At 40.1% G+C, this 26,592-nt stretch overlaps 1 protein-coding gene across 2 annotated transcripts; it reads right to left on the bottom strand.

Moving 5' to 3' along the window:
• Nucleotides 1-822: 822 nt before the first annotated feature.
• Nucleotides 823-25,417, bottom strand: arl14ep (ADP-ribosylation factor-like 14 effector protein). Of its 2 annotated transcripts, none has more exons than XM_056278915.1 (6): nucleotides 25,253-25,417; nucleotides 23,609-23,804; nucleotides 23,347-23,484; nucleotides 3,290-3,336; nucleotides 2,446-2,669; nucleotides 823-1,951 (listed from the first exon to the last, which is right to left on the bottom strand). In XM_056278915.1, the coding sequence occupies exons 1-6, from the start codon at nucleotides 25,321-25,323 to the stop codon at nucleotides 1,914-1,916; spliced, it is 714 nt and encodes a 237-aa protein (XP_056134890.1). In that variant the 5' UTR covers nucleotides 25,324-25,417; the 3' UTR covers nucleotides 823-1,913. The 2 variants fall into 2 exon arrangements, with proteins under 2 accessions (XP_056134890.1, XP_056134891.1); XM_056278916.1 differs by having other exon boundaries at nucleotides 823-1,948.
• Between the last annotated feature and the right edge of the window lie 1,175 nt (nucleotides 25,418-26,592).

Genomic DNA, 26,592 nt, shown 5'->3' with positions numbered 1-26,592 from the left:
TGTATTCTGGACTATGCTGATGAAGCTTTGGATGCATAACAGTGTGCATACTGTACTATTGGGCAAGGACGACATTGAGATATATCAACATTGAGAGTGACAGAAGACTCTTCAAGGATCCTGTTCATAGACTTAGTATCAACTTTTCACACTTTGTAGTCCCATGTGCTTGTGAAGAAGCTCCAGTCACATTTTAAGCTAATTTTACTGATGGATCTCAGTGTGTTCAAGTCAGTGGCTGCCTTTACCCACCACCACTCCTGAGAGCTATGTTGTTTTAGCACTGATGACTGACAGTGCTGATTTTTAAACAGATATCCCCAATCTGTTGCCCACCTGAACCTGGCTACCCACTGAATGTCTGTGGATATTTTTAAATATTTTGTACTCATGTTCTTTTTTTTAACTTATTTTTAGCTTTGGTCTTCATCTGTGTATATCTTGTACTGTGTTTGTCTGTCTGTCTTGCACTGTTTGGTGAAGCCACTGCCCTTATTTCATTTTTAACATGTGCCTACACATTTTTTTAATGATAATAAATTGAATTGAATTGAATTGAATTAACCAAGTGTACAAATGATTGTCATTCACTGTTCTCATGGTTGTGGGGGGCAAAACTGACATGGCCATGTTGTTGATGGCTTTGTGTCATGGTATGATGTACTCCACCTTGAGTTATCTATTCCCAGAACACAGGATATGACAATAGATTTTACCTTACAGTCCATTGTTTTTTATGTTTTTAAAGACATTTGGTCAGGAAACGCCAGTGGAATATTCAACTATCCTGATCCTCCCTATCAGTTTAAGCTGATGCCACATTCGGGTGTTAAAACAAGTAACCCAACCAGTGAATAATTCATCGCCAGTCGCCACAATAATCAAGTAATGGATTCGCTCTCTGGTCATATCCATGGATGTTTATGTATGGTATGTGTTTTGTGAACCCCAGCTACACATAGACTTTGGATGAAAAGTGAATTCTCCAGTAACTTTTTAAGAAAAACATATATATTTATCAGTTTACAAGTGGGAGAAAAATTCAGTTTTATCATAGCTGAATGTTCCGTTTATTTCATTTGTGCCATGCTCTTTCCAAAGTCATTATTTCCTCTCAAAATTAATAACTCTGACAATGGTGTACTTACAGGATCATATAAGTTTGTAACCTCTGGCAATATATACTTGCCATAGCAAGCACAATGCAATACTTAAACAGTATAGGAGCCAAATTAATATTTTAGCAGTTCCTGTTTTATATCTGTTTGTATTTCCCATGTTTTAAACACATTTCAGCCTCAGCAATTACCTGCAACTTTGCTTTTATTAGAAAAAAGGCCTTGCAGTGCACAGCTAGCTTAACCTGATGCACCAGATGGTTTGTTACACGTAACCATACACCTCTTGTGAATCCAGCTGCCTCGCAAGGTAACAGCTAGCTACCCTGCTGGATGAAAATAAAGCTGCACAGTTTTCCAACAGCTAAAGTAGAAAGTGGGAGGGTTGACTTTAGATTGTTTTGATCATATTCAATAAGTTGTATTCGGTATAAACAATGTGGATCATTAAAAAAAAAACATTTATGAGAACAAACAACGTGAAATGAATTCCTAATGGATTAAAACACACACCATCCTGAACTCAACACTCGTGTCTGGATTGTAAAGCCTGATCCTTCGTGGTTATTACTGACACAGTCAATATGGTACTAAAACAAGGATGGATGTACTGAAGGCCTTTAGTAGAGTATGTGATCTTACAACTCTCCCCGAGTTTCTTGTTCGGACTGTAATTATTTCAATTTGACTCAAGAGAAAATTACACTTTCTTACCAGACCTTGCTCAAGAACTGCATTTGACCAGACTACAGGACACTGCAACTGAATTGAAACTTGGACTTCAAGACATGAGGTTTATTGGTGAATCCAAGAGTGACTTGTCCCTACTTCTGCTGAGAAAAAACAATAAAAAAAAAACAGAATAAAAGAAACATTTGTGAAGAACACATCAGAACATTGTTTGAACTTAATCTGGAAATAGCTCAATATGAACAAAATGTTAAGAGAACCAGCACAGCAAAATGTGATTTATGCATCACTATCAGAACCACAGAGCGTTAATCAAAATTATTTTCAAATTCTAAACTTGATAGTAACGACAGTCTATTCAGTGGGCATGTAATAAAAAAAATGCAACAGAACTGTAGGCACTTTGGAGAAAATAAAAACAAAAAGGATGCAACATGAACTTTCAAACCTTTTACGTGGCCAATAAATTTCCAAAATCAAATATCCTTGGAGAAACAACACAGTTGAACAAGTAAGGGTCCTACAGCCTTGCAGAAAATACTTGGGGTCAGGGAGGGAGCAAGCTGTGGTTCCCAGATGCTTCCTGATATTAATAAAAGTCTACAAATTGTTCACTGATATAACTAATTTAACTAACCAGCATATTTATTGCGGATGATCTCGCCGCCCTCCACTTCCACTTGCTCGTAAAGCCACTTCCGGTCACAGCGGCACTCAACTCCACACTTGCGCGAGCCGCATTCTGGGCATGGGTAGAAGCAGCCCATACAATCTATATCCAGGCAGTCGCACATGTCCTTGCCATTGGAGAGCAGCTGGCCCTTGCTGTCGTAAACTTTGCTCTTGGCCCCAAAAGACTGTCTGCATTATTGAAATCAGAAATTGACATTGCTAAAAAGGATCTCATGTTCACTATTTCAAAAATGTAACTTTCTTTTGTAAAAGAAATTACATTGAGCGCTTTCTTTTATTTTAATCAATGTACTACTTTTTCAATAATGCAATCAGTTACTGTAAGACATTCATAAGAATTTGATATTGTAAAATGTCCAATACAAGGGTCTAAGGACAGGATGTTGTGTTGCTGTAAAGCCCCCTGAGGCAAATTTGTAATATTGGGCTATACAAATAAAATTGACTTGACTTGACTTAAAACAGTAATAACTTAATGAATATGAACCAATGATGTCTGACTTTGCAACTTTTATGATTGATGACTGTGAACGCACAGGAAAACCAGGAAATGACATCTGTATAGCTCTTGGGATAAACAGTGGGCCTTGGTCCCGATCAAAAAGGACCTCAAAGATTAATGTGAGGTTTTACATTTAATTTTACGATTAAAAGTCTAAGATAGGGCTCCCAGTCCAAGATGGGGTTTGGATTGTCATTTTACAATGAAACATCTATCCAAATTTGGATCTGCATCAGCATATCATCAATGCAAATCCAGTGCTTCAAGAGTTATGTTAGTGTCTCACCTGTCACTGGTCATACTTTTGCCACCACGCGCCCCTCCTCGCCCACCCTAAGGAAAAAGAAAATGATGTATTTTGTGGCAAAATAGATTAGCTAAGTAGAAGGCTGCAGAAGTACCTCCTCCTGACTAAGTGTGAAGAAATCATTTACTTTAGAGATTCGAATGTGGTTGCATTCCAAACCAAACACAGAGGCCACTGTACAAAGTTACACATGTTTTTTGCAATGGATACCGGGTAATGCTCTATATATTCACAGCACAACGTTGAACAATCTTGGTCAGTGTCTAAATATCAAAACACAACTACTGATGCTGTTATAGTTGGTTTTACAAGATGCAACTTGAATGATTTGTCAAAATTATGAGCATTTTAATTCAATCCAATCTCATAATGGTATGTTTTTACTCTGCTGACTTGCCTAAACTAAAGCTCTTTCCACTCTGTGCTTTAAATGGAACGATAAGCTAGGGTTTTGACGGGTCATAAAATCCTGATTTTAGATCCTTGTGGCAAGCAGGGCAGGTTTTGAGGGCTTGTCGATAGCATAGGTTGTTGGATCAGATGGATCATACACGAACGCCTATGTATGGATGGGTGATTCTCTTAATCGGGTGCCCTTTAAGTCCCCCAGACTTACTTCAAAGATTTTCAATTAAAGGAAACCACAAAAGATATTTTAAGACGTCAATTAATAGAACTAGGTGTTATAATGTAAAAAAACATATATATTTTTTTATTTTATTTTTGAATAATGGGCTGTCTAATAGTAGATGACAAATATGTTTGCATGTCCTCACTGACCATCATTACAATTAAAAACCAATAAAAAATGCAATTAAAACCAACATTTTGCTGCTAATACAATCATTTGTCTATTTTAACTAAAAATATAATTTTTCTGAAAAAATATATGAATTACCTATGAAATTCAAATATTTATACACATCCCCAGTTTGTTTTCAACCCCGTCACGCTATACCATTTACCTCCTATAAAAATAATGGCTCAGTCCCTGTGACATCAACATTCCGGAAGTGACATCATACAAGTCTTTTGGAGAAGGTGCTGCAAAGGAAAGTCTCAGTGTCTTTTCTTACCAATATTTCATTGATTTATGGTCAAACTGAGATTGTCCGGCTCAACAGTTCAACTCTGTTGTATGAATTAACGATAGTAAACAATTTTTTATAAAAAAATTAACAGTAGTGTTGTAAAATATTACAGTTTTTTGATGTCCTTAATGCCACGTGGTGCTAATTTTTTTAGCTAAATATGGAATTATGGCTACTATTAGCTAAAAACTTCAACCCCGTCAAATTTTTTTTTTATTGTAACAGGGTTGACTCGTTGTGACAGGGCTGAATGTTTGATGTGACACTTCTTAGTAGATGACTCAATTGTAGACTTTGATGTGAAATAATTGTTAATGCGCTCTTATGTTCCAATATTTTCAGACATTACAATGGCAAAAACAGCAGCAGAGGCAAAGAATGTACAGGGCAAGAAGGGATGCAGACAGAGAGAAGGGAAAAATATCTCAAGAGTGAGTGTGAGAGGTGGAAAAGGGACACTGAAGCAGGGAAAAAGAAAAAAAACTTGCTGAGCAGTTCCACACACACATGACCAAGTTCAAGAAGCATCTCTTCAATATTAGACAACAGTTTGCTTACTGAGCTGAGGGAGAGCTTGGGCATTGATGAACGCTTAATTCACAATGATTTTTCGGAGAACTTCACCTGCAAGTAGAGTTCTGAAATCCAAGCAGTGCACTTTGGATCATCTCATCAGCAGGCGACACTACATATAGAAGTTTTTTTTATGTAGGTGGTAGCCAAGAACCAACCTGCTTCAGCACAATATCCCCATCAAAGCACAAAAGCCCAGCAGCTGTAGGGGAGCATCTGAACCCTGTACTGGATTATGTGCAGGTGACATACCCGGAGGTTTCGGTGATACACTTTTTTAGTGATGGTCCTTGTACCTAATAGAAGCAGAAGGGCCATTTTTTTCCTTTTTAGCACTGAGCTGGAGAAAAGAGGCATCAAGGCAGCAACTTGGAATTTTTTTGAGGCCAGCCATGGTAAGGGAGTACCAGATGGTGTTGGAGCAGCCTTGAAGAGGACTGCCGACATGCTAATAAGCCATGGCCAGGACATCCAAGATGCACATGAGCTCTTCAAGGCCCTATTGGAGACCAACACATCAATCAAGTTGTTCTTTGTTGATGGTGAAACTGTTGGGCAGGCACTTGAGAGGATGCCATCAAACCTACCAGCAGTCCCATCAACCATGAGAATCCATCAAGTGGTAACTCTTGCTCTAGGAGAGATGAAAGGAGCACATACAGATCTCAGAATGTCAGCTGTATGTGCTCAACCCAGAAGCAGTTAACCTGTGAGTGTTGGAACACACAGCATTTCAGCTTCATCAAGAAGGCGCCAGTTGCTGTGTCACGAAAGCAGACACAAATCCATTGGGAAGACCCAGAGGTGCTAGGGCAGTGGTGTGAGCTCACATATGATAAAGACTTGTATCCAGGAATATTCCTTGCTGTGGATGAAACACATGTTCAAGTTAAATGCATGCACCGTGTCGGACTCCACAGGTTCTTTTGGCCAAGTCGTGAGGATGTGCAATGGGATCTAGTTGATGATGTGCTTGAGCTCATCCCACCCCCAAGCCTGTGACATCACGTCATATGGAAATTCAGAAAGAAGAGTGGGCCAGACTTTCTGAATAAAGGATGTATAAATCAACATTTTACAGTCACGTGTTTAGAGTTCAGTTCACTTTTTAGAGTGGACTGAATACCAGCTATAATAAAAAATGAGATTCCAGCAAGGTCGTTTTTTCCACACTAGCCTGGGCTGTACATTTCACAAGGGATTTTATTTTTACTGCTGACCATATAGACAGATCCATTTCATTGATGTCTGTAATGTATGTTTGCTTGTTGATAGGATGTATGAATTAACATTTTGCAGTCACACTTTTAGAGTTCAGTTCAGTTTTTAGAGTGTACTGAATGCTAGTTTTAATCAAAATGAGATTCCAGCAAAGAAGTTTTTTTCACACTACCTATGCTGTACATTTTTTTTACTGTTGACCATATACAGATTCATTTCACTGACGTCTTTGATTAATGTATGCTCGATGTTTTTGATTTAATGTTGAATGTTAAATACTTAATAAAATATTTTGTTTGTTTCATGTGTTTTCATGACAGTGGAAAAATCTGACTGTTGTCTTCTGTCAAATTTAATAAAATTCCATTTGAACTTTATGTAACACTTTAGTATTGGGAACATATTCTAAGTAACAAAAACTTAATTTAGAGTAATTTAACACTATTAACACTTGTAGTTTTGTGTTTTGTTATGTAAGAACAGACCATATTCATTAAGTGTTAGTAAGGGAGAATAACTCTTCTTGTGGTACTACCAGCTTATAAAGTCCATACTAAGCGAAGCATATTGAGATGGTACTACTAATAAGCAATAATTCCGAGGTTATAGAGGGACAACTCATAGTTAATGGCTTACTGGTTGTATAATAAGGCCATGCAGAATAAGGCATTAATGAGTACGTAATAATGACCAATTAAGAGCCAATATGTTGCTAATTTGCATGCTAATAAGCACCTAATTAATGGTGACCATGTTCCCCATACTAAAGTGTTACCGAATTTTATTTACTATTATTAATTTCACAGGTAAATAAATCCATACCGTAGTGAAATATTGATCGTCCCTTCCACCGTTATCATTTTCAACCCTGTCACACTGAGTTCAACCCTGTTATTTGATGAGTTTTTATTCATATTTTGATGATAATAACAAATATGAGGATAATGGTTGTTGAACTATGTATACAATTTACTGGATAATAAGAAATAATATGAAAATCTAATCAAATTCTAACATTAATGCATATTTTTGATAAAATATGAAGGCCAATCTTAGATAAAGCCCTAATTACCTGCTTTAGCAGTCAAAAATCGGCGTATTTACAAATAACATTATACTCAGAATAAGTGGTTTTAAACAAGGGACATCTCATTATTAAGGTTCTGCAAGAATTTACTTGAATATCTTTTAAAATCATATTCACACAGGGTCCAAGTTGTCTGTGATGGGGTTGAACTCAAAATGACTATTAGTGAGAAAGAAATGCCTAATAACGATTAGCATTTTTTTGCCTGAGGTGGGAAAATATATTTTCTCAGAGATTTAACTAGTCTACTATCAGATGTAGTGATCAATGATGTAATTATCTGAGGTAATTTTTTTCAAAAATGGTGAGAGCCAAAAGGCACCCGTCTCAGAGAATCACCCGGACATTTCCTCTCTCGCATCGACGGACCAGCGTTCGTTGCTGCTGACGCTGCCGAGACATTGCAAGGAGTCTTGCCGACCGCGCCTCTTCACATTCCACTGCAGGTGTCTGAGTCACCTGACGTCGTACCGCCTGAAGTCTGGTATTTCGTTCTTCTTCGGGCTCAATTGAACGACCCTGACTGGCATGAAGACGCATTGCCTCAAGTCTTGCATCTCGCACATCATCCGTCTCCTGCTGTCTTCTTACTCGTGCTCGCATCGCAGCAGGAGTTTTCCGACTTATGGATGGATTTCTTCTCTTTCTTGGCATCTAAAAGAAAAGATTAGTTTTGAGCAGAATTTTAATAGCATTTGTTGCTTTTCGTAAGGAATATCATGTTACCATGCATAACTTAAGAAAGGGGCTCAGAAGAAACTGCAGCCTAACATTTGTCATTACTGATGTCGGAAACTTGAATATTAAACATATTGAAAATCTCATCAAACTAACTGTTTTTATTATTCTTATTACTTTTCTACTCTTTCGCTGATTTCTTTTTCTATCCCTTCTTGGTTGAGTCAATCGTGATCGAAGATATGACGTTTAGAATGCGAAGGTTATGAGGAAAAAAATTTCAGTTTGATGAATATGACGTGATAAAAGGTGGCAATAAAAAATTGTCACGTGCTTTGTGGATAAGTAAGTTAAGAGTGCTCACCACTCTCCCTCTTGCAACCTCGAATCCAGGGTGATGATGTGCAGTAATAACCCTGGCACCGAGGCTGAAAAATTGCTTTGTTTGATATGATGTTAACCACGTATGGCATCTAATATCCAAGACACCACATGTTGCCACAAAATAAACTCAATTTCGCAAATCAAATACTTGGTTTTTAAATATTTTTGAACTGTGCAATCCTTGGAAAGTGCTGATTCTAAAGATACCTTACACGGCATTGCCCAGGGAAAATGTTGTCATCAAAACAACCAACACGATCGGATCTTTACGATATAAGCAATGATTGAAATATAGGATAATTTATGATATGATACATGTGGTAAACGTATGTCAAATAAACGACTCTTATTAACGAAAATTATCAAGTGTGTATTAATCGCTCAATGCTCAAGCGCCTCAGGGTAAACCACGTTGCGTGTCTTACTATTTGGCGCTAGGACAGAAAGCTTTTCTGCACTACCAGCTCTGGAGGCAGCTACATACAACTGGCCGTGTGAGAAACATGGAGCCGAAAGATTTACTCCAAATCGTTATAAAAGTCTGTGTCGGTCTATGGTAAACATCAACAGTCAAATGTCCCCCATCACCAATTGCAATTTCATTGGAAGAAGCCTAACCTGTCATTTTACAAACCTACGAAATTGTGCTCCAGTATTTCAATTTCTTTCTTTTTTTTTTAAGTTGTATGTGGTCCATTTGGAGGCCACTTTTTTTTCCTTGCTTCTCCAGATGGAAAATGTTTAAAGCCGCTTAGGCTAAGTTCAGTAACAATGAGACAGTAGTATTTCCATGAGTAATGGGAGAGATGTTTTGTTTGTGGACACTACACTCCATCGCCACTCGGTGGCACTGTGAGACGATGGATGGCGGACAGGGAGTGCTGTAAGGGGACAGAAGAAGAACAAGCAGCGCGAGCAAAATAAATTCGATTTCGCAAATACATCAAATTTTTTACTTGGTTTTTGAAATATTTTTCTAACTGTCCAATCCTTGGAAAGTGCTGATTCTAAAGATACCTTTCTTTGTGTTCTACAGTGAGTATTTCTGGAGTTTTAAGTAAACGTACAAACATACACGCCTGCTTTATATATAAAAGATTCTTATTTCATCCCATAAAAGGAACCTTTGAGCCAAGCACCAGGTATGGATGATGTGCAACTGTATTGTGCTGAATAAATAAACAAGGAAATAGAACGCTCCTCTTCAGCATCCCTGCTACAACGGTACAAAAACTTGCAATACTACCCCACAAAGGCTGCTACAGTTGTTACAATACCATTGATAATTTGTGTTACTGCCTTTTGACACTAGAGGGGGACATTGGCCTTCCCTTAATATGAATTGCAAATCTTCCACCATCTTCTATCATATATATAAAGCAAGCGTGTATGTTTGTATGGTGGGTTAAAACTCCAGAAATACTCATTGTAGAACAAAAATAAACGTATCTTTAGAATCAGCACTTTCCAAGGATTGCACAGTTCGAAAAATATTTCAAAAACCAAGCGAAAAATGTGATTTATTTGCGAAATTGAGTTTATTTTGCTCGCGCTGCTTGTTCTTCTTCTGTCCCCTTACAGCAGTCCCTCTCCGTCTCATAGTGCCGAGTGGCGATGGAGTATTGTGTCCACAAACAAAACATCTCCCCTATTTCTCATACATACTACTATGTCATTATGACTGAACCTAGCCTAAGCGGCTTTAAAAATGTTCCATCTGGCGGCGCAAGCAAAAAAAACACAAAAAAACCCGTGACCTTCAGATGGACCACATGCAACTTAAAAAAGAAAAGAAATTGAAATACTGGAGCACAATTTGGTGGGTTTGTAAAATGACAAGTTATGCTTCTTACACTGTGAAATTGCAATTGATGATGGGGGACATTTGATTGTTGATGTTTACCATAAACCAACACAGACTTTTATAACGATTGGACTAAATCTTTCCGCTCCATGTTTCTCACACAGCCAGTTGTTTGTAGCTGCCTCTAGACTGGTAGTGCAGAAAAGCTTTCTATCCTAGCGCCAAATAGTAAGACACGCAACGTGGTCTACCCTGACGCGCTTGAGCACTGAGCGATTAATATACATACACATTGGCAAAGAAGCTTGATGAATGGATTGAAAATTATGACATTTGATAGTTTTTGTTGATAAGATTCATTTATTCGACATTAGTTTATCACATGGATCATATCATAAATGATCCTATAAGAAGCCGGGGGAATTACACACGGGACATTCAAATGTAATTTTAGGGTCTTTATTCCGATAGTAAAAATACAGAGAGAGAAAAGGTAAGAGGCTTCACAATATCCCACTTTAGCTCTGTGGGTGTGAGGGTTTTTTTTGTTTTTTTTTTTGGAGGGAACAATCGCTTCAGTTAAATGCAGCTCGAAATACAAAAAAAGAAACTTGTATAAACACAAATACAATAAACAGTGGCAGCTTCTATGGATGAACACAAACAGTATTATACACCACTCTTCGTATTCACAAATGAAAATACAATGAGAAAATATAAACAAAACAATCTCTATTCCACTGTTGTATTAGCATTCGCATATTGTCTTGAAGTCAGCAACAGCAAAATCAATTAGCTAATTCTTATTCTTGTGCACAAACATACATATGCAACTCAAAGTTATACAAATTAGCAAAACAAAACTGTTATCGTTTGACTGACATTTGTAAACGGTTTTAACAAACCTCGCCGGTTGAAAGATCTTACACCAAACCCTCGCCATCATCTGGTCATTGTTCGTCTTCTCTGATCTCTATTCTGTGGTTCTGCGTGGCCCAAAACAAAATGGCCACAACGAACATTGTTCACTTCCTGACAGCGTGATATCGTCAGCGATACGTGTCCCACTCTTAAAGCGACAGTAGCATAAACGTCAATACAGAAATGGGGACTTGAATCATGGTTTCCGAGTTCATAAGGATTTAAATGAATTTCTTTACATTCTACACTAATACTCCGTTACCACCGGGTTACACTCTCCCCTGCTTAACTATCAACATCCTCGGTGACTGCATAAGTACTCTTCACCTCTTTCAAAGCTTCTCTAAAGAACACTGAACCAAAATTCGCTAGGATCTGAGATACAACAGCTGATCTTAGGGACAGAGACTCTAAAGCTGATTTTGGCTCATGATGCTGATTTGTATGCACACCAGCATTGATTCTTTTACTCCTGCGAAGAGAACGGTCTGGTACAGGCTCTAAATCAACAGTTACTGATTGTCCCAGTTCAAGGTCCAAAGTCAGTCTCCATAACACTGGGCTCTACATCAGGCATTACTGACTCAATAGACTGAGGGTCAAGAACAGGTAGGGGATCACTTTCTGGATAACTCTTTACCCTAAAAGAAACCTCTTCAATCACAATTCCATCATCATATTCTCCATCTGACCTCTCTGATTCTGAACCTTCAGACCGAATAGGCTCACAGATTGGTCTGGTAACCTTCTTTGTAGGCAAAGTGCTAGGGAGTGTTGGATTTACACATGGCCTAATGTCTACCCTGTTCACTCTCGTAACAGGCGCTCCCTCAACAAGTCGAACTGTGTATGTAGTTCCTCTGCATGTCATCTTACAAATAGTAACAGTCATCAAACTCGGCATCTTCCCCTTAGTGTTAGGCTCCCCTGCTAACGACTGCCGTGAGAGGGCATTAGCTGCTACGTTGCGCCGCCCTGGACGATACTGAACTTCAAAATCAAATGCAGCCAACTGCACTACCCACCTTTGCTCTATGGCCCCTAGTTTTGCACTTTTGAGATGACATAGGGGGTTGTTGTCAGTCACTACCATGAATTTTGAACCAAGCAGATATCCATGGAATTTCTCTACTATTGCCCATTTGAGTGACAGTAGTTCGAGCTTCATGCTACTACAGTTCTTGTCATTCTTTTCTGTATTTCTCAGCCTCCGACTAGCATATGCAGTTACCCTTTTTCTGTCAGCCTGTTGCTGATATAGGACTGCTCCTAAGCTATGACTACTCACATTGGTCTCTAATATGAATCGACGGGTAAAATCAGCATAACCAAGTATGGATGCACTGGTAAGTTTTTCTTTCAAGCTGTCAAAAGCATTTGACATTCTGCGTTCCATAATGCCCAAAGCATTTGGTTGACTTGAGTTGAGCTGCCAGCTTTTAGACACAAATTCACGACGTCATGAAGTGGACCAGCAATCTTTGAAAAAAAACCTCAACATATCTCCTATAATAACTACAAAACCCAAGGAATGATCTAAGTTCCTTCAATGTAGCAGGGGCTGGCCATTGTTTTACAGCTGCTACTTTTCCAGGATCTGTAGCTATACCGTCTGCGGAGATTTTATGCCCCAGGAACTTGACTTCTTTTTGAAGGAGATGACATTTCCCAACTTCACCGTCAGGCCTGTCTCTTTAAGGCATTTTCTCAGTTTCTAGCCTCTCTAAGTGTTCCTGGAAGCTCTGCGACTACACTAGTATGTCGTCCAAATACGCTAGCATAATCTGAAAGACCAGGTCACTCATTGTTGCCTGCATTAACCGTTGAAACATTGCAGATCCATTGCAAACACCCATGGGCATGCGAAGATACTCAGAGACCAAAAGGCGTTGCAAATGCTGTCTTATGCCTGTCACGTTAATCTACTGCCACCTGGTGGTACCCACTGGCAAGATCAATGGTTGAGAAACACTTCGCACCTTGTAAAGCATCGAAGCTCTCATCGATGCGGGGTAGTGCGGACGCATCTTTGTCTTCTGATTTAGCGTTCTATAGTCTCACATAGACGTATAGTGCCATCAGCCTTTCGCACAATCACCACAGGAGAAGCATAAGAACTGTTACTATCCTGAATGACACCTTTCCTGAATAGCTTTGAAATGTGCTGTTGGGCCTCTCTGTACTGTGTCGCTGGAATGCGACGGTACGGTTGTGCAACTGGTTCCTCATCAACCAGCTTAATTTCATGCTTAACTTGATCGGTATAGCCAAGATCATTATCATCATCAATGAAAACATCTATGTACTTAGCTAGTAACTCACATAGTTTATTTCTCTCTTCAACTGTGCCACCAATTTCAAGCTTGTCAATAACTGACTGCACTCTACTCTGAGCATCAGAATCATTTCTCTCCACTGTGACCTGCCCAACATCAGCAGAGATGCGCTGAAAATTTACTTCACAGGTCTGTTCACTGTCAACACTCTCAACTCGCGATACAATACCCAGCCGGGTTCTCGGGCAGAGCCACACATCCTCTTGTGAGAAATTGACAACTTGGACCGGGACGGTTTGATGCTGACCACTCACCAGCGTTGGAATGACCACCAGACCTTGAGGGAGCGGTGTGTTCTCAGGTTCTACCAGCAGTTGAGCATCTTTCTCAGCCCTCTTAAGGGTCCCTTTACCACAACAGTGGCTACGGATGATGCAGGTATGTGTACCTTATCTCTTCTAGCAATGGCTTTCTTATCAACATCGCATATCGGCATTTGCCGAAACACAGTTCTCCATTATGAATCAAATGTACCACCCAGTGTAGTATCAAATTCAGATTGCACTAATTGCCAACACCTGCGAATGACATTCATAACAATGATACAGGGTTCTGTCACCTGGAAGCTCTTAAGAGTCCTTCACAACCAAAAAGTCACAATCTGGGATTTTCATACCCATTGCTTCAACTTCCAATTCAAGGTAACCTAGATAAGGTATCTCTAGTCCATTTGCAGCAGTTATTCGAAGCCAACTGGAGGTGGAATGCATATCCTTCCCTCTAGTGATTCTGAAAGAACTTTTCAGTAATGGTGCTTACATTGCTACCAGTATCCACTAAACAATGTGCTGTAGTACCACCGATATTAAGCGATTTTACTGGGCATTTTCCTATTGCACGCTCTATCACCTGTTCTCAGGTTGGTTGTCTTTTCTGTGAGTTGTCTATCTGCCCCCAAATTGCCCGACTCTTTATAACCGGGGGGGGGGGGGTCTCGTTACCCTGAGCATCTGTGAAGGCAAGGTCTGTAGAAGCATTGTGACGCTTCTGTCTGCAATTCTTAGCAATATGTCCTGCAGTCTGGCACTTGAAACATATCGGCTTACCATCATCTGTGAATTTAGGCTGAGCTCTAGATTTGCTATCGGAAAACACACCAGTGCCCTTGGTCTGCATAGCCAAATCCTGTACTGTCTGGGTTAATTTACGGATGGCTTTCCCTTGCTCTGCAATGATTTCCATCACATCCTCTAGAGAGACTGTCTTCTCACTAGTTGTAACTGTTGTACATTGCACATCAGTAGTCAAATGACTACAGCCCATGATTTTACTTTCAGTCACCTTTACATTTTCTCCTGACTCCTCCATAGTCCACAAGTAAGCTTCCTCACGCACTTCTATCATATTAGCATTTGGGTGAGTTCTGACATATTTGAGGAGTTCTCGTTTCAATGAATGCTCTGACTCCCTCAACAAACTGATCCCCGAGTATCACTTTTCCATTAGCCACAGAACCGGGACTTGGTTTCTGCACTAAGGTTAGGCCTTGTGACAAAGCATGTGAAAAGTCACGTATGTTCTCACCTTCCCTCTGTTTACAGCTATAAAAGCTCTGCAGTAACTGAGAAGCACAACGTTTGTCCCCAAAAGCTTCCTTGAGATAGTTAAAGAGGTCACTTATATGATCAGTTCTAGCATCATTTCTCAAACACACCTCCTTTTAAGGATCACCCTTTCAGGAGGGACATGACAAAATCAAACTGTTCAGGGGCAGATTGAGTTCTTGCATGTAAAACACATTCAACCTCTTCGATAAACTCATTAACAGATCTCCCATTCTCATCAAAATCATCACTAAATGGCAAAATGTGATGTTCTCTGGGAACATCAACATAGGTTCTAGTGGGTGCATCATTCATTGAGGCAACTGCATTCGTTAGTTTCCTGTTTTTGAATCAGTTCTCTAATCTGTGCCTGTACATCAAGTTCTTCTGCCTCACTTTCACTCCCTGAGGAGTGTTCCTTATTCACTGTTGACATTTTCCTTTTTTTTTTCTTCAAAGTCCAGTCTAGTCTTATACACTTTGACAAAGGATAGAGACAGGGCAGCAGGGTAGACCTGAAGGAGGGACTGTGGTGACATCATCTCCAAATTCTGGATTCCCGGTCTTCTATGCCACACCAGGCACTGCATCATCTATTTCAAGGGGACAGCTGGGCCACTCTTCACCACTACCGTATTTTTTTTATTTTAAGCTGCATTCACAAAATTTTTCAAAACTATCAGAATAGGGACCCCACTCCTGGTACCAAAATTTGAAGCCGGGGGAATTACACACAGGACATTCAAATATAATTTTAGGGTCTTTATTCCGATAGTAAAAATATGGATAGATAAAAGGTAAGGGGTTCACAACATCCCACTTTAGCTCTATGGCTGTGAGAGGGTTTTTTTGGAGGGAACAATCTCTTCAGTTAAATGCAGCTCGAAATACAAAAAATACTTGTATAAATACAAATACAATAAATACTGCAGTGGCAGCTTCTATGGAGGAAAACAAACAGTATTATACACCATTCTTCATATTCACAAATGAAAATACAATGAGAAAATATAAAAATAAAACAATCTCTATTAGTGTTTCATTAGCATTAGCATTAGCATATTGTCTTGAAGTCTACGACAGCGAAATCAATTAGCTAACTCTTGTTCTTATTCACAAACATACATATGCAACTCAGTTATATAAATGAACAAAACAAAACTCTTATCGTTTGATTCACATTTGTAAACGGTTTTAACTAACCTCAAAGGTTGAAAGAGCTTATGGCGGACACAAAACCTTCGCCATCATCTGGTCTGCAATGGTTAGTCTTCTCTGCTCTGCATGGTCCAAAAAAACGTAGCCACAACGAACATTGTTCACCTCCTGACAGCGTGATACCATCAGCGATACATATCCCATTCTTAAAGCGACAGTAGCATAAATGTCAATATAACAGAAACAGGGACTTGAGTCGTGGTGTTCGAGTTTATAAGGATTTAAATTAATATCTTTACATTCTACACTAATACTCCTTTATTACCGGGTTACATATATTTTATCATCAATTATATCATAAAGGTCAGATCGTGTTGGTTGTTTTGGTGACAGCATTTTCCCCGGGCAACGCCGGGTACCTCTGCTAGTCTTTTTATAAATCTAAAGCAAGAGTGTATGTTTGTATGTTCGCTTAAAACTCCAGAAATACTAATTGTAGAACAAAAAGAAAGGTATCTTTAGAATCAGCACTTTCCAAGGATTGCACAGTTCAAAAAAATTTTTTTCAAACACCAAGTAAGAAATTTCATTTGCAAAATTTTTATTTTGTGTTGATTTGCGGCGACGGCGGCGGATTTGCGGCGACGGCGGCGGATTTGCGGCGACTAATACACACATTGGCAAAGAAGCTTGATGAATAGATTGAAAATTATTACATTTGATCATTTTTGTTAATAAGATTGGTTTACTCGACTTTCTTTTATCTCTATCTATATATATATATAAAGCAAGAGTGTATGTTTGTATGTTCGCTTAAACTCCAGAAATACTCATTGTAGAACTCAAACAAAGGTATCTTTAGAATCAGCACTTTCAAAGGATTGCAAATTTCGAAAAATATTTCAAAAACCAAGTAAAAAATTTGATTTATTTGCGAAATTGAGTTTATTTTGTGGCAACATGTGGTATCTTTTGGATATTTGATGCCATACGTTGTTACGTCATATCAATCAAAAATGTTCAGCCTCGATGCCAGCGTTATTACTGCACATTGTCACCCTGGATTCGTGGTTGCAAGAGTGACAGTGGTGAGCACTCTTAACTTACTTATCACAAAGCACGTGACAATCTTTTGTTGCCACCTTTTATTAGGTCATATTAATCAAACTGAAATTATTTTCCTCATAGCCTTCGGTACATGTTAGCGTTCTAAACATCATCATATCTTCAATCACGACTGACTCAACCAAGAAGGGAAAGAAAAAGAAATCAGCAAAAGAGTAGAAAAGTAATACGAATAATAAAAACTGTAAGTTTAATTTGATTCTAATGTTTAATATTCAAGTTTCCGACATCAGTAATGACAAATGTTAGGCTGCAGTTTCTTCTGAGCCCCTTTCTTAAGTTATGCATGGTAACATGATATTGCTTATGAAAAGCAACAAATGCTATTAAAATTCTGATCAGAACTAATCTTTTCTTTTAGATGCCAAGAAAGAGAAGAAATCCATCCATGAGTTGGAAAATTCCTGCTGCGAAGCGAGCACGAGTAAGAAGACAGCAGGAGACGGATGATGTGCGAGATGCAAGACTTGAGGCAATGCGTCTTCATGCCAGTCAGGGTCGTTCAATTGAGCCCGAAGAAGAACGAAATACCAGACTTCAGGCGGTACGACGTCAGGTGACTCAGACACCTGCAGTGGAATGTGAAGAGGAGCGGTCGGCAAGAATCCTTGCAATGTCTCGGCAGCGTCAGCAGCAACGAACGCTGGTCCGTCGACGCGAGAGAGGAAGTATCCATACATTGGCGTTCATGTATGATCCATCTGAGCCAACAACCTATGCCAGCATCGTTTGAATGAATGAACTCTGTCAGCACTGCTCAGCTCACAAGTTCACAGGAGAGACGAAGAGTGTGTGCTGCTGTAACAGCAAGACAATCTTGGAGCCCTGTCCAAGCATCGAAAATCGCTGCAGGAGCAAGAAAATCATATTTCTAGACGCACCAGGGGGCACGGGCAAAAGCTTCGTCGTCAACAAAATTCTTAAAAAGATTCGCTCTCGAGGCAAGATCGCTCTTGCAACTGCATTGAGTGGAATAGGTGCAACACTGCTCGAGGGTGGAAGAATAACGCACAGCACCTTCAAAATCCCATTGGATATGCATCTCAAAGAGCAGTCAACCTGTGGCATAAAGCGAGGAACAGCGCTAGCCAAGGTCATAAAGGATGCTGCAATCACCATTGTGGATGAGGCCCCGATGACTCATAAGTCAGCTTATGAAGCTCTTGATCACACACCGCAGGACATCAAAGGGACCTCAGAACCAATGGGAAGCATTCCAATGGCTTCTTGGATGAGAGGCGAAACGTCTTCACGGATATATAACCAAGTCCATCCAGTTGCACTTGATTCAATCCTTTGGATAACTATGACCTGGATGAATGAGAACATTCAGAGACATCCCATCTTTGGCGCCATGTTACGGTCATGCATCTCACTACCAACATGCGAGCTCACCTGTCTGGCGATGAAGGGGCTCGCCACTTTTCTAACCTTCTCCTGGATATTGGTGATGGAAGGATTCCACATGCAGATGAACCAGATACCATCATAATTCCTCCTGAACTTGGCAAGGCTGTTTCAACTCTAGAGGAGCTTACAGCTGAGGTCTACCCTTCCATAGTCACAAATGGAATGAGCGTGCCATTCTCTCCCCGCTGAACACCACTGTCAATCAGCTAAAAACTGGTCCATGGGAGAGTTCCCTGGAAGTGAAAGACTTTACAAGTCTGTAGATAGTACCATTTGTGTTGATGAAGCAGTTACATACCTTGTTGAACTACTCAACTCTACTGAGCTATCAGGCATACTCCCTCATATCCTCAAACTGAAGGATGGTGTGCCGATCATGATTTTGCAAAACATGGGAGCCTCCGAAGAGCAGTAATGGCACTTGCTGCATTGTAATTTGCTTACATGTCAATGTTATTGAAGCCAACATCTCATGTAGGCTGTACTAAGGAGAAGTCATCCTCTTACCAAGGATACCCCTTATTCCCTCCAACTCCAAGCTGCCCTTCCGGTTTCGCAGACTTTAGTTCCCCTGCAAGCCATGTGTTGCAATGACCATCAACAAAACCCAAGGACAGACTTTTAAAAGGATTGGAGTAAATCTATCTGCTCCATGTTTCTCACATGGCCAGTTGTATATAGTTGCCTCCAGAACTGGTAGTGCAGAAAATGTTTCTAAAAGAAAGATGAGTGGAAGCTTGATGAATGGATTGAAAATTATGACATTTGATAATTTTCATTAATAAGATTCATTAATTTGACATTCCTTCATCACATGTATCACATAATTAATTATCCTATATCCCATCATCCATTATATTGTAAAGATCAGATCGTGTTGGTTGTTTTGGTGACAACATTTTCCCCGGGCAATGCCAGGTACCTCTGTTAGTGTTGTATACAGACTCTCAAATCTGGAAACACCTCTTCTCACATGAGACTGCAACTGACCTGAGGTTACATTGTTATTTTGATACCAGCAAGCAACATCTTGCAACTACAAAATCATACCAAAACTCCAGAGTAGATGTATTTATGCATGCTCAATAATCCAGTAAGAAAATCATAGAAAGTTGAATCAGTTCATCTGGATACAACGTTTATTGACAGAAATGCTTCATATCTAAGTGAGTGCAAGTATCCCCACCCTTGTAAACAATACAGTGGCTTAATGACCGAAACCAACGATCAGTTTCATATGCATATAGGCGTGACCATTAACTAGATTTCAAAGGCAATGTGTACTATTCAGAGGATTGGGGAATAGTTGCAATCACAGCACTGTAATCACCACTGGTTTATGTGTAGACAGCGGTTGTCCTTCTTCTCCCTTTGATCAGCTGGTGCACTGTTTGGGCGTCTTCCTGGCTTTGACAAACGCCCAGTTAGGATAACCACCCAGAGCCTGTTTAATGTGGAATTTCTCCCCTTCCCTGGTCACTGTGTCGGTGGGGATGTTGTCAGCTCGGTGGTACAGCGTCCTGACGACTCCTTGTTTGTGCTCCAATGGATAATGATAATAATAATCATTCCATTTATATACCGCTTTTCTAGACACCCAAAGTGCTTTACATTGAAGCAGTAACTCACATCAACCACCACCAATGTGTAGCACCCACCTGGGTGATGCACAGCAGCCATTCCGCTCACCACACATCAGCTTGAGGTTGAGAGGGAGGAATCACTGAGCCAATTACATGGGGGGATGATTAGGTGGCCAGATGGAGAGATCCAGGTTGAGAATTTTGCCAGGACTCCATGGAACCCCCTACTCTTTGCGATAAGTCCCATAGGACCTTTAATGACCACAGTGAGTCAGGACCTGGGTTTAACGTCTCCTCCGAAGGATGGCATCTCCTACAGCAGTGTCCCCGTCACTGCCCTGGGGTATTGGGATTTGATATTTGTTGTTGTTATTAGGACCGAAGGGAAGACTGCCCCCTACTGGCCCACCAACACCACTTCGGGCAGCAACTCACGTTTTCCCAGGTCTCCCATTCAAGTACTAGCCAAACCCATACCTGCTTAGCTTCCTACATTAGGTAGAGCCAGGGTAAATGTTGGTATGGCTGCCGGCAACGATGGATGATGAGAGTCAAACCTTAAGTACTGATCAGTGTGTGTTGGTTTATGGTAAACATCAACAATCAAATGTCCCCCATCACCAATTGCAATTTCACAGTCTAAGAAGGCTAACCTGTCATTTTTCACATCCTCTCTGGTGAACTTGATGTGGTTGTCCACAGAGTTCATGTGGTCGGTGAAATGTGGTACATCCTGAGATTTAATTTTAACCGAGGTGTCGTCCACAAATCTGAACCAATGGCTAGGTGGTGTCCCTAGATAAGACATCACAGCCCTCTTTTCCACTTCCTCCACATACAATTTGGCCATTTTAGGTGAAACTGGGGAACCCGTAGCACAACCATGCCTCTGCCTATAGTACTGCCCCCTATATGTAAAGTGGTATATATTGGGAGGTGGCGAGTATTGGGCTAGATGTCCTACTTGCCAAAAGGAATGTGAAGCGATGCAGTGGCCTCTCGCTTGCTGGTGTAGTGATCGCCGCGGGTCCATCAGGACCTTAGCATATGGCCGCTCCTACGCAAATGTGTCCGCAGCAGCACCTTCTCGTGGTACCTCCTGTTTTCACAAGGTCTGCTGCGGGGGCGACTGGGTTCCTGGCGGTATAACCAGGTGGGCTGATTGGACTCATCAGCCTTGGTTGGCAGGCAATCTAGGAGAAGGACAACTCTGATCTCAAACCCAGGTAGATGAAGCTCGTTAGCCTGTCGGGCAGCTCATCTAGGAGAAGGCAAACTCTGATTTAAAACCTCCGCTGCCTTGCGGGTATACTCGTCTATGGGAAAGCCTTCGGGAAGAAACCCTGAGGAAAAATCTGCATCCATCTCCACTGCCAGTCGTCTCGCTAGTCTTGCCACTGGTAGTAGGTGGTCTCAGACGAGAGAGTGGGGTTGATGATGCGCAACTCTTCCTCACTTTAATCACTGCGCAAGTCATCAGTCATCCATCACAGGATGACTAGATGGTCCTCGTCGCTGCGACGGACGAATAACATATGTGAAGTACTACTCCAGAGTATATAAGTTTTTGAGATTTATAACAATACATTGCATTAATCAAAGAATGTTGAATTAGTTCATCTGGACACAATATTTATTGAGAGAAATATTTCATCACTCATCTAAGTGACCTCTTCAGTCTCAACTGACTGCAGGTATCCCCACCCTTATAAACAATACAGTGGTATAATGACCGAAACCAACGATCAATTTCATATGGAAATATGGGTGACCAAAATGTCTGTGAATGTCTCATTCATCCAGGTCATGGTTATCCAAAGGAGTTGAATCAAGTGCAACTGGACTTGGTATATATCCGTGAAGACGTTTCGCCTCTCATCCAAGAGGCTTCCTCAGTTCGTGCTTTTCTGACTAGACCAAGCTAGTCTGACTGGCTGGTGATGAGACTCAGAATTTATCCTCTTGGGAGTCGTTGTCAGAGCTATAGATGTCCATGGCTCTTTGTGTCCCGATGTTTACCAACGCCCGTCGCTAACAGAGCCATAGATATGAGTGGCTCTTTTGTGTACCTATATTTGGCCGCGCCCGTCGTTATCGGAGCTATTGATATGCGTGGCTCTCCTGTGCTCCGATGTCCAGCCGCGCCCGTCGCCATCGGAGCTACTGATTTGCATTTGTTTAGCAGCGACGGTCGTTGGGGTGTTAGTTTCGACTTCATTATTCAGTGGTCATGAGAGTCGTTGGAGCAGTTAGTGACCGACTGTTGTTCTTGGAGGCTAGGCTTCTTGAGTCTCCTGGGTAGAGATGAAAGGACAAATGCAAATCAATAGCTCCGATGGCGACGGGCGCGGTCAAATATAGGTACACAAAAGAGCCACTCATATCTATGGCTCACCAGCGAGTCAGACTAGCTTGGTCTAGTCAGAAAGGCACGAACTGAGGAAGCCTCTTGGATGAGAGGCGAAACGTCTTCACTGATATATACCAAGTCCAGTTGCACTTGATTCAACTCCTTTGGATGGGTGACCAAAGTTTCAATGCCTGTGTGTACTATTCAAAGAGGATTTGGGAATATTTGCAATCACAGCATTGTAAGATGGTGACAGATGTACTCTAAGGTCATGGGATGGTCAGATGTACTCATACCAACCGCTTATTCTGATTTTCTTTAAAGATTATTTTTTGGCATTTTCTACCTTTCTTTGATAGTGATATTAGAGAGAGACAGAAAAGGCAACAGAGAGAGAGAGGATGACATGCTGCGAAGGGCCCAGGACAGATTCGAACCTAGGCCACTGCAGTAAGGACTCAGCCTTATGTGGTACACGCTCTACCAGGTGAGCCACCGGGGCGTCCCCTGATTTTCTTACCTGGATTATTGAGCATGCATAAATACACATTGCATTAATATTTACACTCTTTTTGTTTGGACAAAGGCTATGACAGTGAATATTTCTTTCCAAGCTCTCACTGCAGTAAAAGTGAAGCAATTTCTAAACTATATGACAATAGAGGTTAGCGGCTAAAGGACAAGCTCTTCCTCATTCACCTTTTACAGTGTCTGGGGTAGTGCCAATGTCTCCTATAATGTAAAAGCAACAGCGATGGCATTACAACTCACCCTGATCATCCCTTTTTTGTCCTTGCGTTGACTGGCAGCGGCCTCCTTTGCCCTATCTTTTTCTGCTTGTGTTCCAAACCGGTTTGCAGGATTCATATCCTTGGGTATCACTCCCCTTTTCCGGAGCTCAATCTGCAACTGTTTCATAGACAACTCTTCAATAAGTTTAACATAAATGTAAAACAGGCCCGCTTGCTTATGTTGAGAGGTAGAAAAACACATTATAATGATCCATGTCTTTACATGATGTAGGAGCCCAAACCTTTGATGAGTCCTGCGCACTGGCAAAAATAGTAGGCACCGCATCCTCTCTAAGAAACTGTTTGCCATTGTAGTCCCTGAAGCAGTCCGGCCTGAAATGCTCTGAGCAGAGGCAGGTGTTGGTGGTTGGGATGAAATTTTTCAGGCCTAGACTATGCACCCACTGGTTGGCAAGTTGCGGTTTGCTGATAGGGAACCTGCCATAAAGGGAAATCAGAATCAGAATCAATTTTACTGGCCATGTAGGTTTGCACATATATGGAATTTGACTCCAGTTTCGTGGCTCTCAGTGTACTTAACACAGAACAGCGGTGGCTAACCATTTGCCATGGAGAGCCATGTGTATGCAGGTTTTCGTTCAAACCCGACTCCACACCGGGTGATTTCACTGATTAGCAACACTTCAACCAAAGAGGAAGAATGTATCAGTGAAATCACCTGGTGTGGAGTCCGACTGGAATGAAAACCTGCATACACAGGGCTCTCCATGGCACATGGTTAGCCACCCCTGAGAATAACAAGACTACAACACAACAACCTTCAGATATGAGGTGAAATTAAATTTCAGATGAAATGAGGTGCCCACTGATTTTAAAGCAAGACCAGCTGTATGATTTCAACCATGCATACACAAGTCAGGCTCATCACTGTTCTCTATCTGACTGAGCATTACTGTATTTTTCACTATCAGCCTTCCATATGGAATAAGTGCACATACAAGTAGCAGTCTTTTGAAATGACAGAATAAGGACTTAAAACATTATTCTCTACCCCCAATCAACCATGGAGGCAAATAAACTGTCAACAATTAACAATGGTAAATTAGACTTAAAAAAGGGAATGGTAATAAATCAATTGTTTAAAATAAGCAAATAAAAAGAAACATAAAGTAGTACATTGGTTCATTTTAGACAGTAAACTCAGACAAGTATTGGTTTGTGACCATTTTTTCAGTAGAACATATTAAGACTTGTCTGATTGTACTGTCCTTTCTATCAAGTAAAAATGACTTCGTTTTGCAATTCCTCAAGTATGTTTTCCTTGCTAGATCAGCATTGTAGCAATGAGATCCGTTTATTCTTGGTACATGACATTAGGATGCGTTTTTCTTTCTTTTTTCTTCTTTCTCTCATGCGTTTTTGGTGTGCCCCCCCCCCTCTTATTGTTCACAGTGGTTGAGTTTGGATTGTGCAGCACAACTTGCATAAAATTTGAATTTATACCGTACAGTGTGAATTGAGTTTGAAATGCATTGTAGCTGAATTAATTTAAGAGTAGGTGAGAAGGGGCAGGAAAAAATATATATACTTCCTCCTACTCCTTTTCGAACATGTAACAAATAATCTGATGCATACGGACATTTGTTCGCTGAGTTTGATGTGTGGATTTGTTGATCACTTCAGATTACTGGCAATGGCTTATCTGTATTATTTACATGTTCGAAATAAATCATCATCGTCATCATCATCATCATCACTGTGCTGCACGTAAAAGTGCAGGGGCAACTGCAATACAAAAGTCATTCCAAATCAAATGTCTTTCAATTAACTTAACACTAATAAAGATACGTGTGCTGTACCGTGAGCATTAAGGAGAAATAGGATGCATGTGATTAAAACGCAGATTAAGGATCGTCTTAACATACCGGTAAAATCTTATGTCCGACCCTTTGATAAATTTGTTGGTGCACCCCGTTGCGGCACATATGACCGGCATGATGTCTTTGATTTAGCCTTTAAACAACTTTTCGGATAATCTTTTTTGGAAAAACATGCAGAGACAACGTTTTCCTTCTTGTTGTTCGTCTGGCTTCTTTCTCGGCGAATTTATTCAACACCACCGTTTCCGGTTTTACCACTAACACGAGTGACCTCTAGCGGCAGGCAAGATCGCATTTTATTTCTATTTGCTTATTGCTTAATTTTTGTTGTATTTTCTTAAATCAAAAATTTCCACAAACTCAAACATATAAAATTCCACCGAGTGAGGAGGAGCTGTATGTCATGTGCATATAAATCTAACTTATAAAAATGTTTTAAACGAAAAACACACGTTTAAGAGACTCGATTGCCTTTTGCACCAAGAAAACAGCTACAGAACTTCATCTTGATATATATTCCAGACTCATTCAGATCTAATATTAATATTTGTATTAGTATGTGTATTATATTTATGTCTTGATAGAATAATAGAATTCATTTAGAAAATTTACATATTTCAATTAGTTGGTGTTATTTGTGAGAGAGAAATGACATTTTTACTGTAAAGATTATATATCATCTCTCAATTTAACAGTTATAAAATTATTTCAACACCTCCAAGTTTTTATAAATAATTTGAGAAGAATATCAGTGCACAGCATGAATGTGCCATCGTTGCAAACAGAAAGCCAATTCAATCGTATTTCAACTAAAAACAGGTTATATGTTGTTCTTTTGTTTCTGGTGTAAAAGCTGTAAATATTATCTATAATAGAGCTTCCTTTACACTGCAGTATACTTTAAAGAAAACTAAGTACAGGAAGACACATCATCTGAAATATAGGCATGCTATATATTGGTTTGGAGAGGACACATTACAGTGCTTAAGTTCTATGATGGCACTTTCACAGAACTCAGTTCAACTCAAAACTTTATTGCAGACTCAGGGTTCATAACAGACAAAGTAAAAAAAATAAAAAATATAATAAAACCATAAAAGATAAGAACCATTGATAAAAGATAAACCCAAGACAATACATAAACACAGAAAAATAACATAAAAGGAACAAATCAGTGTCTTATAAGAAAGAAGGCAGCTATACCAGTGATCCCACTGCCGGGATTGGTAGCATGTGGCACTGAAACTTATATTTGTTAAACTCATGATGATTACATTATCAGAGTCAATGAGCCGGCAAATAAATTTATACATAAGATTTCTTAGAACAGCCTAAAAAGCATTGATTCCTGCAGCTACAAACATTTAACTTGCACTACACAATCT

Source organism: Lampris incognitus, chromosome 4, assembly GCF_029633865.1.
Source record: "Lampris incognitus isolate fLamInc1 chromosome 4, fLamInc1.hap2, whole genome shotgun sequence".
Classification (NCBI taxonomy): domain Eukaryota; kingdom Metazoa; phylum Chordata; class Actinopteri; order Lampriformes; family Lampridae; genus Lampris; species Lampris incognitus.
Note: the sequence above shows the minus strand (reverse complement) of the source record. Positions and strands in the feature narration are given on the sequence as shown.

Excerpts from the sequence above, each read along its gene's own strand:
- arl14ep (XM_056278915.1), bottom strand. The coding sequence starts at position 25,323 with ATGCCGGTCATATGTGCCGCAACGGGGTGCACCAACAAATTTATCAAA. Across the intron at positions 23,485-23,608 it reads GTGCGCAGGACTCATCAAAG|TTGCAGATTGAGCTCCGGAA; the intron begins GTTTGGGCTCCT and ends TCTATGAAACAG. Across the intron at positions 3,337-23,346 it reads ACAAAAAAGGGATGATCAGG|GGTGGGCGAGGAGGGGCGCG; the intron begins GTGAGTTGTAAT and ends CTTTTTCCTTAG.